The sequence below is a fragment of the Carcharodon carcharias genome, chromosome 4 (assembly GCF_017639515.1).
Source record: "Carcharodon carcharias isolate sCarCar2 chromosome 4, sCarCar2.pri, whole genome shotgun sequence".
Taxonomy (NCBI): domain Eukaryota; kingdom Metazoa; phylum Chordata; class Chondrichthyes; order Lamniformes; family Lamnidae; genus Carcharodon; species Carcharodon carcharias.
The window spans coordinates 100,230,904-100,247,440 of record NC_054470.1 but is presented as its reverse complement, the minus strand read 5'-3'; the positions used below and the strand labels follow the sequence as shown (position 1 = coordinate 100,247,440).

The following is a 16,537-nucleotide window of genomic DNA, read 5'->3' as shown; positions in this document are numbered from 1 at the left end:
AAAACTTTTACAATGGTGGCCACTTGGACAAAGTATCACGCTAGATGCCAAGAAGTAGGGAAGTTCACCTCACAAAGAACAACTTATGTCAAGAGTTCCTCGGGTTTGTTGTTGGGGTGTTTTAAAAGGATAGGCTTAATTAATCACATCAGGGTTTGTGTTGAGTTCTACTATGGGGTCACTTTGCTTGCAAACCAGTTGTACGCTTATCTATCAGCAGGTGAGTTGATTGCGCAGACACAGAGCCCAATATAAAATGAAGCACATACTATTTAATTACTTGAACAACAGAGCACTAATGTGATGTATGCTTCTCCAACCAGACCCTACTCTAGACTAACATTAACATGGTAGCCCACGCTACACAGCTATTGAGTCTTAGAGTTACGTGGTCAATCTGCTCACATTCTCTTAGAGGTGTATTACACCTTAGAATACCACAGTTTGTTAATCATAAAATATATAATAATATTGTAGTAATATTATTATTTACTATTCAACCAATAGAGGTGAGCTTCAACTCAGTTTAAGATTTTACTATTTTAAAAGTGTCATTAGCATAATCCATTTAAAGAATCAAATAATAAGGAACTGCAAACATCCTTTTTTGCTTTCTCAAAGTCTATTATACTTAATAAATATTCCATGTGAATTTCTAATGGGGTTCCTCCTAGTCATCTAGTGTAACTCCAGGGGAAGAGCTGCAGCAATTCTAGAGAAATGCATATTGTGTGTGCTTCCTTAATTGAGGAAACAGACAAGCTCAGGCACAGGGTTCAACAGGCAGGAAATACACACTTAATTATGGCTCTTGTGTTCAAAAAGGGCATACTTAGAAATTGTAGACTTAATGATTTAACCTCAACCATCAGAAAATGAATGGAATCATCAATCAGAATCAAAATAAATCAGAAACAAAGTTTGGGTGAAAATAACGTGTACTAGTCTAGCATTTTTTTCCAGTGGAATTAGGGTGCTAACATAAATAATATCAGGGAGCAAAGCTTTGGGGTTTTTGAAGGATGAGGGAGAGGCAAAGCCAGAGAGAAGAAACACTGTGCAACAGCAATATGAGTTCCAGCAGGGCCGAGGATTTTGGATGAAGCTGTGGAGATATTGATAGAGCAACTTGTGGTTGTTGCTATCAGTGAAACAATGGTGGCTGAGGATCAATGTGTGTCTTCAGATAATCCCTTGCCTCAGAATAATACTGTCAACTAATAGTATGTAAATAAGTAAAGAGAGGGCCAAATATGGAGCCTTGAGGCATAGGCAGTGTCACCTTGCTGAATGAAGCAAGAGGAGCAACAATTGCAGGGCTGCCAACTCAGCTGTACAGAGGATAGAACTTGTTTAAACAATCTTATAAGCCTTTGAGGAGGTGACATGGTTGATGGAAACAAACACAATCTGGTGTAAGTTAGCAACTCTCAGTCGAGATGGGGAGAAAATTGAAGGGAAAATAAATATGTGTTTCTCCCATGCACTTCCTCAGAGTTGCTTACCAAGCAGCATTAACACCGTATTGAGAATAGATTTTCTGCATGCCCATAGTTACTATGAATGGACATGAATAATTAATGGAGAAAATTTTGAAAAATAAATTGTATTTCCTTCAAAAAAATACCCCTTCTGCTTTCTGTCACAAATAAAGTACAATAAAACACACCAGTATAAAGAGAACACAAACCTGGGGAAGATCACTCGTTTTGATTCAAGATAGGCCTCCAGACACTTTAGAATTTGGTCTAATAATGCATTGTTATTCAGGAAAATGTCCAACAAACCTATTCATCAAATAGAAATTACACAATAAAATCACACACAATAAACATACAAAAAATGAAGAAGCTGAAACAAATATGTTGGAGTCACTGAGAAGGTCAAGCAGCCTCTGTAGAAAGAGCAGACCTGCTCCAGTGTTAATGTACATTAAAGGGTAGATTCAGCAGTGTTGCACATTGGGAGAGCAGGTGTGTAAATTGTACTGAGGGAAAACATAGAATTCTGAGAGCCATCTCCACACCTACTTCTTATATCAGCAGTTTTCTGCATTTCGTCAATTAACATCTTTGTACCCTATTCTGTGCCTTGGCATAATTAAGACTTCAAACTGATATAAAAATATTCAAAAAGACAGCAATCATAATTCTGCAACTTTTGCACTAGGAGGGCCCTTACTCCTTATGTGCTGTTGTCCGGAATGGGGGTAAGGGAAGCAGGATGTGTGATGGAACTCAAACTGCCAAACTTAAGTGTTATGTTACTTGCAATATCTGTACCTTTATTGTACTTTGTTGTTTTTTCAGAGTTTTTTCCCTAATTTCAGACATTATTATCAATAATATACATTGTTAGAATAATTTTTATGTTCAATTTTCACTGACTTTGTTTATGAAACATCATATATTTCAAGTATTTGAAAATGAAGGAAGGCATACGGGGAGATCAGCAGGTACCAAACTATGCCTCAGGTCACATATCTACTAATGGCTGATGTCAACCGAGCTTGCTCCAGAAGGGAGCCAGGTGCAGTGCTTTGTCACCTTTCAAGAGCAACTCCAGCCATCTTGCAACTTGGTGATGTTTTGCAACTAATTGCCATCCTCTGGGCAAGGATTTATGTTGAATTTAATGTCAGTCAAGAGAGAGAGCTGCACAAGTCACATCAATGGAAGGTTTTGTTCTTTAAAGGAATTCAAGGCTTTCTAAACCACAGAACTTCTGAGTTACTCTTAAAGTAAGTGGTTATTTTTACATCCCAGGAACAGCTGGCTTGTTGTTGTCCTAAATTTCCTTATAATGCATTAACATTTAAGTTAAACTATAAATTTTTAAAATCTGCTTGCAGCTTACTCCCAGCCACAATAGCTCCCTCATTACCCAACCACTTGGCTCACGTTTTCTTTCTCAACTAACACAACTAAAACATGTTAACAAGTCATTCAACTCATAACTGTGAGATTGCATTGTGTATAAACTAGTGGTTGTGTTTGTCTACAGAGCAACTACCCTCACATCGTCGCAGCAGAGGGTTGGGTGAAGCACCACTATTAGAACAATAACAATTTACATTTGTATAACACCTTTAATGTAGTGAAAAGTCAAAATGCACTTTTACAGGAGTATCATTACACAAAATTTGACACCACTTTCACCACTGTTTCAGAAACAGGATTCCAGATCTCAACTGCCCTGGGTAAAAATATTCCTTCTCATCTCCCATCTAGATCATTGGCAGTGATTTTAAATCTATCGCCTCTAGTTTTGGCCCTATGCATCTGAGAGGATAGTTTTTCTCCAATTTCTCGACTGAAACCTTTCATCACCTTGAAAACTCCTATTAGGTCACCTTCACTGTTCCACAGATAACAGTCCTAATTTCTGGTAATGTTCTGTTAAACCTACTCTGCACCCTTTGGTGTGCACTGGAGAGAGGTAGTTGGATGGTTCCCCATTTTTTTCCACCCCTCAACTGACCATAATAAGATGTGTTTTAAGGAAGTGTTTTAACCCTTAGAGTGCTATGACTCTCAAGAACAGGTAAGACAGGTTTTCTTCCAAGTTTTAAAGAAAGAATAAATGTTTATTTCTCAACACCCAAACGCAACAGCACTCACTCACACATGCATAAAAAGCCCAGACAAATAGAGAAGTTGGAATCCACTGAAGTTTTTCGAAAGGTCCAAAAAGTCACTCTTGTGTTGCGGACAGGACAGGCATTAATTTAAACTGCTCCGCTTTCTCCTCTCACTACCTGCCCATAAGCAGAAAGGTGTTTTTGATTTCTGATTTCCCCATTTATATTTAGTGGTATGTTTCCCCCAACCCTTCAGTTTGGAGTGATCCAATCTTCTATTAATAACCCCACAGCAAACTCAAGATAAGGTAAAATAAGAGGGCTAGTTTATTTTACACACACATACATGCAAAAATATGTTTCGCAACATCTGCCCCTTTTTGCAGTCATAGACCGGAATTTTACACCCTGTCACAGCGGGGCAGAGCCCTAAAATGCGGTGAACCGTTCTAAACTCCATTGACTTCAGCGGGAACGTAAAATCTCGCTACCATAAAATTCCACCCACACAATAAAAGGAGGATATGGGAAAGAGGTAAAGAGCAAGACTACAATAAAAATAAGAGTTAAGGTTTCACCTGAGTCCAGAGTCCAGAGTCAGAAGTCCAGTTGCATATTCCTTCAGGAGTTAGCAGGACAAAACTGTTGCAGGACGATCTGACTTTCCAAAAGCGAGGACTTCCATGATAGAAGAAGGCACATAGAGATGAATAAGTCTTATAGGCACTGATACAGAAGTTCCAAATTCCAAAAGTACACAGTGTGGATGAGGGCCAGGCAATTTACCTGGACATGGCTCTTTCTGCTGCTACCTGTTAGATGTTAAAATGATAGATTGCCTGGGTTAAGTTCCACACGGCGATATTACAGGTTCTAACCGCTAGGGGGAGATCATGTGGCATACCTCCCACCACTTCTCCTGGGTGTTGGACAAAGGATGTATTTTCTCAGGTCTGAAATCTTGAGGTGTTTTATACAGGAGTTAGGGTCCTTTTTTGTCCTTGCAGACATACCATCTCCATTGGCCGGAGCTCTACCTTAGAAACGTAAAAGGCATTGGTGCATTTCTTTGCAATTTAATTTTCTGCAGTCACAGAAGGCATTAGCACCTCTTTAAAGATAACAAGATCCCTGCTGGTTTTCTGAAAGCTAGAAATTTCTCTGCTATGAGTCATAGCTGGTCAGGGTAATGCCATGGTCCATTTTAAGAAAATAAATTTTATAGAGTAGCCAGGTTGATGTAGGTATATATTTTCCTTCCTGTCTTTTGACCAGGACAAGCTTCCCCGTTGGAGAAAAAAATGAAATAAATTCCATTTAATTTCATTTTTATTCATGTGGCCTTAGGGAAGGATGAACAGGAAGTGCAGAAGTATACAGGAATTCTGTCATTGAAACTGGCACATCAGGCATTCAGGTAGCAGGGGAAACTGGTGATGAATTCACAGTGGCTTACTCCTGGCAACAATAGCTTTCTGACTTTGCTCCAGTTGAAGTTGTGGTCAAGCCCGTGTAGCAAAGATCTGGCTTGCTTCTGCAAATCTATAGGTAAAAGGATATCCCTGCTTCTCTGCCTGTTAGTGGATTCTCAGCAGGGCTTTGCTGGATGGGATATTTTCCCTCTTGTGGCCTCTTTGTCTCTCAGACTGCTATACATGAGGCTGCCCTGATGATGTGCGTTAATAAATGTTTCTTATCACAAGCTGGTTTCTGTCAGTATTGTTGTTCCCATTGCCCACACAAATGGTCCTTGACATTAGCATTGACACAGAATGGAATTTGAATCTTGGATATTTGTAAATCCTCATAGTGGAATGGTTTTTCCTCAACCCATTATGTGGAATTTCATTTTGCAGCCATTGAGTTTGTGTGGTTGGTGTGCATCAATTTCTGTAGACATTTGGACAATAGTATCTGTGAAATCCATAGAAGAGATCTGTTGCATTTTTAATATCTTCTGAAAGAAATGTTCCAGAAGGTTGGTTACATTTTAATGTCCTAACCAGAGAAGCAGGTTACTTCCACTTTTGGGTAGTTTCATCAAGTATATTTCCAGACAAGGAGGGAGGTCATTTGACCACCCCCAACCCACCCGTCCCAACGCTGCTTGATGTTATTTTGTTACAATGCAGGATGTCCATTCTCCATGTTGTTTTCAGGAAAAATAAAGTGTTCATTTTTCACACATCTGTGTGTACATTTGCAAGGGTGTGACACCTTTCTAAGGTCTTTATATCTTTCCTAAGTCAAGTAATCCATATGGCTTCTTTAAACACCTTATCATCTTACCCTTCTACCTTTAAGGATTTGTGTACATAGACACCAAAGTTTGTGTGCTCATCTACATGAGGCAGGATTGCACCATTTATACTATCTTTCTATACTATACCTTCCAAAGTGCACCACATCACACATCTCCACATTGAACTCCACCAGTCTTGCTTCTACCAATTCGCCATCCTGCAATCTACAAATATCCTCATCACTATATACAATAAGAAGTTTGTACCACCTGAAAACATTATAAAGTTTCTCCCGATGCCCAAGTACAGAAATTGCAAAGAGTAGTGAACTCAAAACTCACCCTTGGGGAAACTACTTCCCAGTCTGAAAACGTCCAACCACTATCAAAGGCTGCAGACAGGTAGAGGCGGAGAAGGGTTACATTCCACCATATAACTTCCGCCAAAAATATATGCACAAGTTATGGTGTTTATTTTAATCTTTCCATTTATCTCAGAAAAGGTCATTCGAATTTTGTGAATAGCTATTATGGATACTGACTAACCCATAAATAATTGAAGCAGTGCAATATTTTGAAAAATGACTTGAGATTCAATAACACACAGTACCAACATTCACATTGTTATGTTCCATCAAAGTCTCCAAGACTCTTCCAACGAAGTTAAAGTCTGATTCAGTGGCTTTTGAAAGGGAAATCACAATAAGAAGCCATAAATGAAACAGATCTGTCTTCTTGCAGATTAATAGAAGTTTTTTTGTGTGTTCTGGGTTGTGGACAACATGAGCAAGGCAGTATTTGATGACTATCCCTTGTTCCACTGAGGGCATTAAAAGTCAATCTTAAAGTATGGAACTGGGGTTACATGTAGGCCAGGCCAGTAACAGATAGCATATTCCTTACTTAATGAACTTTAGGGAACCAATTAGGATTAGGTTTTTTAACAACAGTGCTGCAACTTTCATGGACAGCTTTTTACTTGTGTTAACCCATAAAATTATATTTATTGAATTTATTTTCACAACTTGCTGAGCAAAGATTATGGACTCAAAACTATTAGGTTGCTACTCTTACATCAAAATCATTAGAATACCATTCCCAGTCGCTAGTCAAAAGAAGTTTGCAAAAGAACCAGATACTAATAGAGTCCTGTCTCGAGGTTTGCTTGATACAAAGAAGGCAGATTTTGTTGGCTCTCTGCAAAGCTTGAGGGAGGAACAAACCAACACACTAAATAATTTGTATGTGCATGACAGACAGGAGATCCCAGTAACTATTTGAGGTATCATAAAGTGCTGAAGCTGTTCAAATCTGAAAGTCAGTTTCAAATGTTGCAGATATTAACTCCAGGTGGGTGGAAAACTTGCCTGCTTCTGCAGAATTCAGAACTCCCAGTAGTCATTAACATGGCACCAGTCCACTTTCCACCTGGACTGATAGCATACGGAGGTCAGTCTCTGGAAAATTGGGTATCCCATAGTCATCCATTGGCATGCAAATGAGTGTGGTGAAGGACGATGCCAGGTAGTTTTGTAGGACAGTAAGCGGGATTCCGAGCCAGAGAGACCTTAACTTTCCTTGTGGGGTCAGCTAAGAGGAACACTCCTGTCTTGTTCCACCCTGTCACCTTGCCACAATCAAAATACCTGGAAATCATTAAATTTCCTTCTCCAACTTAATGAAGCTACCTGTCACTCAAAATTTAGCAACCCATTTGCTACCACAACTTCTTTTCCACTCTCCATTATCGACCTTTGGGATTTAACTATCTCCAGCCTGAATGTTTAATTCCTCTATATCATTTCATTGTAATTCCTCAACTTACCCTTTCCAGTTATCACATATTAAACTCCACATATTAAACACTGAAGTCATGTAATTTATGTTGCTACATTACTTTTTTTGTCTCTCTCTCTCTCTCTCTCTCTGCTGATTGGTTCCACCTCTGCCTTTCTTTTCTGTTTCTCCTTTTGCTTTTCTCTGTCACCTTCTGATTCTTTCTCTTTCTTTGGTTTTTCCATTCAAGTGAGATATGGTGGTTGGTATGGTATGGAGAGCTACCAACAGCTATGGGCTATATTCGGAGTAGGGGTTTCAGGAAAAATGTGATAATCAGCAGTTGCCTTCCCTGAATCATGCTTGCTCGGGCTCTCTTGCTTCCATTGTATTTCACTAAGGCATGGATTTCTGCTCCTGAGGTGGGTGCACAGAGTCAGGAAATTTCTAGGCTCATCACACCTGTTTCAGGCAAAATTTCCCCAAATAATGGTATCTTTATTCTGTGGGGGCAGACACAAGACGGAGTTGGGCCCACCACCCCCCGGAAGCAGTTTGAAGGCAGTCACAGAGGCTGCAAAGTACCAACGGGGGCTGGTTTAAAGGCCCATCTTGGTGCTCTGGGCCTTCAGCCCAGTTACATGGTTAAGTATCAGTCCCTCTAGCCTTCACCTCTCACACCCCACCTACTCCCCATGCCAACTCAGGCCCCCACTCACCCCAATAACCCCTCTTATACTCCATGCCAATCCAAGCCCCTCCATTCCTCCCAATTGGCTCCTCATATCCTCCATGCTAACATATACCCCCCTCTTATTCCCATGGCCCCATATGGCCCCTTTGCCAAATTAGTGTCAACTCTGCCGATCCATACGCATGACCCATCACCCATTGTCCTTACACCCACCATGTTAACTCACCCAGTATCCACCATGGGTAGACCTCAGGAGCCATGCTGACATGAAATAAAATAAGGTTCTAAGTATCTAATTCAGCCTTCATTATACATATAAAAAAATACTGTGATAAAAACCTATTCGATATATTTAAATACCAAGCACTTAAATCCTTATAAAGACAAAGGGCAAGATTTTCCAGCCCTGCCCACCGCCAGGATCATCTCAACTCGCTGAAAGTCAATGGACTTTTGGCTGGGCTGCCAAGTATCCCACGGCAAGTCCTGCCATGACAGAGCCAGAAAATCCCAGCCAAAGATTTGTATTCATAGCCACACATCAAAGACAACCAATCCCTTAATAGCCCCTTGGAGTTGCCAATCAGACTATTAACTTACACTGTGATAATCATAGGTTGTGGAAGCAGTCAAATGGTAATAATACCATAATGTTAGCCCTTAGGGTTATGTCAACAAACAGCTATTGAAACTACAAGCACTTTTTTTTCAACTCAGAGACACAGCAGGCTGTTTATTTTCAAAATTTAAAGGGCCGGATATCTAAATAACTCAACAGCTTGACAGTCATCTGCCTTTAACAAGTATTCACATCTACCCTTAAAAATCATAAGTCACACAGTGCGGGAAACTGACCTCACTCCAGCGAAAATGGGGTCTGTTTGAACTTAGGACTGAGTTCAGATAGTTCTGGTTCAGGTTTCCCTTATGTTTGAGTCACATCCCCTCCTCCACCTTCCCCAGCCAGGGAAAATAGGATGTGTCAGAAATTGGGGCATGACTTCCAGACCTGGTGTCCCGGCGCTAGTTTGAATAAGGTGCAGAGTCTCCACGATTCTGAGAAAATCCAGTTCAACTTCCCAGTACCTATTCCCCTTCTTTCACACTTTCATTCCCATTATTATGCTTATCTCTGCTCCTTTGAAGCACTAAATCAAGCCTTTACCAACCTCTCTCACCTGCTCAATAACCCTCACTTCATTTTTACCCCATTCGCTCCCAAGGATAAGGTGTCAAGAGACAGAAATTGCACTCAGCTTCAACCAGTTTCCCACTCCTCCCATCACTCTAAACTATATTCTATCAGATTTTGTTTGTTTTTACAATTCAACTTTTGAAAAGATATCAGATCTGAGGCAAAGGGGAGAGAAGCAGGAGAAAGTTCATTGACCGGGACCATCGCCCACTTCCACTGCCAGGTTCTGCACCTCACAGATTAAATTTCACCCATAGGTTCACTTAGTCACTTTCATATTTGCTCACTCTCACTCAGTAGCTCACTGATATTTTACTCTCATATGCACTTACTCTCATTTCATTATCAGTCTTTAACACACACAAAATAAAACTTTTCCTCATTAATTCTCACTTGCGTTCTTAGTCACTGATTCACATGCCCATTGTTCTTCTCTCACTGACTCATCACTTTAACTATCATTCACCTATTCATGCATTTATTTACTCTCATTCAGTCATTCACTCACATATCCAGTCATTTGAAAGTCAAATTCATGAATTCACTCATTCTCTTGCACTCACTCTCTCAAACTTCCTCTCATTCACTGGTTCATCCACTTCCTGACCTCTCTCACAGATGGGAAAGACAGTGCCATAGGATAATTCCAGTGACTAATATAATCAACAAGATGATTGTTTGGTTTGCATTCCTGGCTACCTTACTGAAAGCTTGGATGGATGTTAAAGCCAGTGAAGATACTCTTGAAGGCTCAGGGACTCTCCTGTGAAAGTGATGCAAGGTATGTTTGCAAACATCCAAAAGAATGACAGGTAGAAAAGACATAATAGCTACATAATGGATGAAATGTCCAGTTGTTCTAAGTGCACATAACTAATACATGAATATCAAATACTTTTTAAAAAATCATATTTTGTCATACTTTACTGAATACAGAGCAGTCAGGCACTTATTTTCAATAAATAAAATTATTGAAAAGAAGACAGTTACAGGTCAGAGCCTGGAACAATCTACAAATCAATAGATTGTATCCTTCAGAAATAGATTATTAGAATCTTTCAGACAATCATAGTTTGTCAGATATTACAAAAATGTAAAACAGAGAGTGAAGGGCAGGTAGGAGCAAATTAACATTGCTGGCCAATAAAACATTATCATTATAAGTATTAACAATTAGAACATTTCGTAATTTTGCTAAATTATTTTAAACCAGAATAAAGCCCAAAATGAATAGTGCACTAAAACTAAAACAAAAGACTGTAGATGCTGGAAATCTGAAATAAAAACAGGAAATGCTGGAAACACTCAGTAGGTCAGGCAGCATTTAATGAGAGGTCATCAACCTAAAATGTTAACATTTTCTCTCTCCACAGATACCAACTGACCTGCTCAGTAGTTCCAGCATTTTTTGAAGACTAAATTACTTGATTGTAGATTCCAATAAATGTACTGTTATCCATGATAACATACATCACAGGATGAAGCAAAACAGCAAACAAACTAGTCACAGACAGGCTGTGCAAATATTTCAGCCAGAAAGAACCAACTGTCAGCTGCCAAAATGCAAGATCTTGCTCAAAAAAGCCCTTTTTCATGCAACAAACTGGAAAATTATTAGTGTTCATATATTTTGCATACCAGGTTGTGTAGCTGCTCTCAGAGCATTGGGTAGGCGATTTACTCTTCGCATAACTTCCTTCCAAGCTTTATCCACTTGAGTGAACATCCTTGCCTCTGCAGGCAGCTGACGTTGAATGTCTGGGGCACAGAAGATACTCTCCAGGTACAACCAGTTTCGCTGGCACGTCATCCATTGTTCCTGTGATAGGAGAAAAAATTATTATATTAAAAATTTCAGTCATGCATACTTCACTAAACAAATTATTAGTGTCATCCAGCAGGGATTCTGGCTGCTGCTTAAGAAGAACTTTACAGTATGAAACAACTAAACCAGGTGGAATAATTCTGCTCTGCTGTACTCCTTTTGAGAAAGGGCTTTTAGTTTGAAATAATTGAGGTCTGCACCTCAAATGACCATGCAATATGAAAGATTTGATCTGTCTGCATCAGCAGATAATGACAACTTACTGGACTCGAAAGTTAAGCAATTAATGTTGGAGCAAACTCTATTGCGAATTCACCAAAAAACATAGAGAACCTAGCACAGCCTCTGTAGAGTATTTTGCACAAGAATGGTATTGGGCAACTTAGTTTATTTTCTGGTGTGTGGGTTGAAGGAGGATTATATGCCCTTCATATTCCCATCAGGATCTTTTGAATAAGCCAGGAATAGAAACAGAAAACGCTGGAAATATTGAACAGGTCCAACAGTATCTGCGGAGAGAGAAACAGGGTGCATGGGTAGATTTTTTAACTCGGAGTGCGGGTATGCACCTGACCCACTTGAGTGTAAAATAGCACGAGATGACATCAGGCGAAAGTCCCGATGTCATCCCACACTCGCGCGATATTTCAGTCGGCGGGCGCGCACTAAAGTCAGAAGCACGCCCAACGACAATTAAGAGGGCAATTAAGCCCATTAAAGTTCCAACTAACTCTGATTTTTCATGGTCCATCCAACCTTATGGTTGGTGGATGAGTGAATCTGCAAAGCAGACTTTGCATTTTTGGTGAAACCTCATCCAAGGGTGGGATGAGGTTTCTGTTATTAAATTTAAAAAAATAAAAATGTTTGGACAGAATTTTCATCGACTATATGTCCAGGTGACTGATTCTGATGCATGGACATGTTTTTCTGGATTTTAAAATCTTTATTGACTGCTCTCAAATTTTTCAGCTCCCTGAGGCAGCTCCTTACCTTCAAGGAGCTTTCATTCCGCACTCACCGGCACCCAAGCTAACGTCAGTGCCCGCCCTCCTCCCAACCCCACCCCAGCAGCGCTGAGTATTGCAGCACGCGTTTCATACTGGCTGGCCAGCCAGTGTAAACCCAGTTGGTGGTCCGTTCCCCAGCCACTCTCGGGCCCACTGATCACGTGCACCTGCTGAACTAAAAATCCTGCCCAATGTTTCAGTTCGATGACCTGAGTAATTCCAGCATTTGCTGTCTCTATTTCAGATTTCCAACACCTGCAGTATTTTGCTTTTGTCTTCTGGATGAGCCATATTTTTGATCACATCACAATGGGATTGGTAACCAGTTCATTACTGATATAAACCAAGAGAGGAGGCGGTGCTTTAGTGCCAATGTAAAGGCCCAAGCTAACGTCTGAGGACACAGGTTCAAATTCTAAAATGGCAGCTGGTGGAATTCAAATTCAATTAATAAATCTGGAATTAAAAGTTAACTTAATGAGGACCATGAAACCATTGTCAACTGTTGTAAAAACCCATCTGGTTCACTAATGTCCTTCCGGGAAAGAAATCTGTTGTCCCCACCTGGTTTGGCCTACATGTGACTTCAGACTCACAGCAATGTGGTTGACTTTTAAAAGCCCTCTGAAATGGCCGAGCAAGCCACACAGTTGTATCAAACAGCTACAAATTCTAAAAAGAATGAAACTGGACAGATTGAATGAAACTGGACACATTGAACTAGGCACCTGTTGTAGGGTGGCCGAGTTGTACTATTAGTGATACGATTGATATGCAGACACTTCTTGGGTGGAAACATTAAGTTTATTTACAATAAACTCAGCAGCAACTATAAGTGTACTTTCAACTTCAACTCTAACTCTACAATGACTGAGGTAGCCAGCGCAACTCTTCTATTGGCCACTAAAGATCATGTAATCTTACCTAACAAGTGTTATTCTTTAAAGGTACATTACACACCAAATAAAACCAGAATTACTACATTCCTCCCCCTTTAACTCAGCTGTACATATTATATTTACATACACATATTTTTCAAGGCAACATAATATTTATATTGGGTAAGAAATTTATAAGTTCAGTCTTTTGGCGGTTTCCTGGTAACTGTGGAATGTCGTAGCTCCACAATCTTCAGATTCATTGTCAGGAACCTCCTTTTGTGGAGTTGCCTGAACATCAGGTGCTTCGGTGGACTCTGGCAGTTCTGTATCCTCAACTCTTAGGGGAATATCAGATATGTCAGTCCTGGGTTGAGTATTCTCAACATGAAATGCAGACCCACTCATGATCACTGGTGGAACCATATCTTGACGATTTGTCTCTGTCTTCCTTAAATGGTCCACAAGATTATGGATGATCCGGCCTTCCACCTCCACGTGGTAAGATAGAGATCCAGTCACCACACTTACTTCACCTGGTAACCACTTTGGTCCTTCCCCAAAATTTTTCATATATACTGTCTCTCCCACGGTAAGTTTCCTCCCGCGACCATGCCAGTCGTCTCTAGCTTTCTGGCTTCCCTGACTCCTTTCCACCTTCCCCCCTAAATTCAGCATTTTTTAGCTCAATCTTATCCTGAGACGGCACTTCAACAATAACTCTGCAGGTGTGACACCTGCTTTTGTAAGAGGGGTAGTCCTGTAATGAAAAAGAAAGTGTGCTAGCTTGGTTGCCAAGGAATTGCCAGTTAGCTTTTTCACGCCTGCCTTAAAAATGTGAACCGCCCCTTCAGCCAGTCCTTTTGAGGAAGGGTGGTATGGTGCAGTTTTCACGAGTGTTACCATTGAGGCTGATAAACAGTTGAAACTCAGCACTCGTAAATGCCGTGCCGTTATCGGAAATGACTACTTCTGGTAGTCTGTGAATGGCAAAACTCTGACGTAGTTTCTCAATTGTAGCAGCCGATGTTGGTGACTTCATCTTATATATGTCCAACCATTTTGACTGAGCATTGACAATGAGTTGAAACGTTGTTCCCAGGCAAGGTCCAACGTTGTCAATGTGTAACTGCACCCAGGGGCTACGTGGGCACTCCCATGGGTGTAAGGGAGCTGTCACTGGCAACTTTTGCAGTTGCTAACATTGCATACAGTGCTTTACTAAACTCTCTATTTCACCATTCATTCCAGGCCACCATAGATAGCTGCATGCTTTGGTCTTCATTCGGGGAATTCCTGGATGGGCACTGTGTAATTCAAGTAAAAGTGGCTCCCTTCCCTTCGGGGGAACTATCACTGGTGCTCCTCATACTAAGATGCTATCCTGGCTGGTTATTTCATGTTCGCTGTTGAAGTACGGTTTCATTTCGTAAGATATGGGCTCCTGTGACCAACCATGTAGCACTTGATCTCGTACTTGAGGTAGGACTGGGTCCTGACTTGTCCAGTCTCTGATCTGTCGAGCACATACTGGCAAGGCTACTAAGAAATTTAACAGTAAAACAAGTTCCTGTGGAACTGGGATGTGCTCAACATTTTCTTGTAAAAGCAGACGACTAAGGGCATCAGTGTTTGCGATTTGATTGCCAGGCCTATTTACGAAAGTGTATTTTATTTGTATGCTGCCAGAATGAAGGCCCATCTTTGTATTCTATAGCTAAGGCTATGGGTGGTTAGCCTTGTTATCACTAAACAGTCCTAGCAATGGTTTGTGGTCCGAAACGATTGTAAAATAGCGGCCATGTACATACTGGTGAAATTTCTTGACACCAAAGATAATGGACAGGCCTTCCTCTCCTATCTGAGAGTATCCCTTTTCCGTTGTGGTGAACATTCTTATTACGTAACTTATTGGTCGTTCTGTGCCATCGTCCATCCTTTGTGAGAACACTGCGCCCACTCCGTAGAGAGATGCGTCACATGTCAACACCAATTCTTTCGTCTGATCATAACGCACTAATCGATTGGACGAGTGCTACAAATGTTTCGCCTTTATGAAACCTTCTTTCAGGGGCGCCTCCCAAGACCAATCTTGGTTCTTTTTGAGTGGAGAATGTACTGTAGACAAATTGGATAAGAACCGCCCATAATAACTGATCGTTCCTAGAAATGGTTTGAGCTCTGAGGCATTCTTTGGCACAGTTGCCTCTTTTATAGCTCCCACTTTCTCCTCAACTAGGTGGAGGCCTGGTGAAACTACCAAATGACCCAAATAGATTGCCCCCCTCGCTTGGAACGTGTGTTCATTTTTCAAATGCATTCCAGCTTGCAAGAAACGTTTTAAGATTTATTCTATGTTTGCCAAATGTTCTTTCTCAGTGAAACCTGTCACCAATACATCATCTAAATTGAATACAACCTGAGTCAGTACCTGCAGTTAGCTTTCCATTGTTCTCTGAAAGATGGCTCAAGGAGGCACTGAAAAGCAATCATGTGTGTTGGTACAACCCTTTGTGGGTATTAATTGTGACAAGTTCCCGGGAGGCATTATCCAACTCTAGTTGTTGATAAGCATGACTCATGTAAAGCTTTGTGTGCGTCATCCCTCCTGTCAACTTGGCATACAGGTCTTCAATTTTTGGAATGGGGTGTCTGTCTATCTTAGATACTTTTTGAACCATCACTTTGCAGACTCCACAAATTCGGACGCTTTGGTCGGGTTTAAGGACAGGAACTATGGGTGCTGCCTATTCTGAGAACAGAACAGGTTGTATAACACTCAGTTTCTCTAGCCTGCTTAGTTCAATGTCAACTTTTTAATCACAGGGCATATGGCACCAGTCTCGCCTTCATGAAGTGAGGGGTTGCTTCCAGATCCACATGAATCTTGGCCTGCAGGTCCTGGATTTTCCCCAGTTCATCCTTGAGGACGGTGGCGTACTTTCTAGGTAGCTCTGGTAGGCACTTGCTCTAAACTAGAAAATTTCAGCCCATTCTAACTTAATCTCCTTTAACCAATTGTGCCCCAGGAAGGTTGGGTCTTCACCTGCTACCACCATCAAGGGTAGCTTTGCCGATTGGCTTCCATAATGGACAGTTACTCTGCTTATGCCTTTTACTTGAATGTCTTCACCCATATATGTTTTTAGCTTGGCATCTGTATCTTCTAAACTTAATTGATATTCATCATTATTCAAATATTGGTAGGTTCCCCAATTACAGTAGTGGAAGCTCCTGTGTCTACTTCCATTCTAACAGGTTTGCTATTTGCTTTTACTGCGACAAATATTGCATCTGTCTTTCCAAGTTTCAGATTAAACGAGTAAATGTCTGAATT

The 16,537-nt window shown here is 40.7% G+C and overlaps 1 protein-coding gene across 1 annotated transcript in view; it reads right to left on the bottom strand.

Annotated features, from left to right (window-relative positions):
• dnah6 (dynein, axonemal, heavy chain 6) overlaps window positions 1-16,537 on the bottom strand; it is a 425,407-nt gene that overhangs the window by 305,785 nt on the left and 103,085 nt on the right. Inside the window, exons 22-23 of the mRNA XM_041185312.1 lie at window positions 11,126-11,306; window positions 1,691-1,787 (exon numbers count right to left, since the gene is read on the bottom strand). Of these exons, the coding sequence (XP_041041246.1) occupies window positions 1,691-1,787; window positions 11,126-11,306 (278 nt within the window). The remainder of the gene's footprint in view (window positions 1-1,690; window positions 1,788-11,125; window positions 11,307-16,537) is intronic.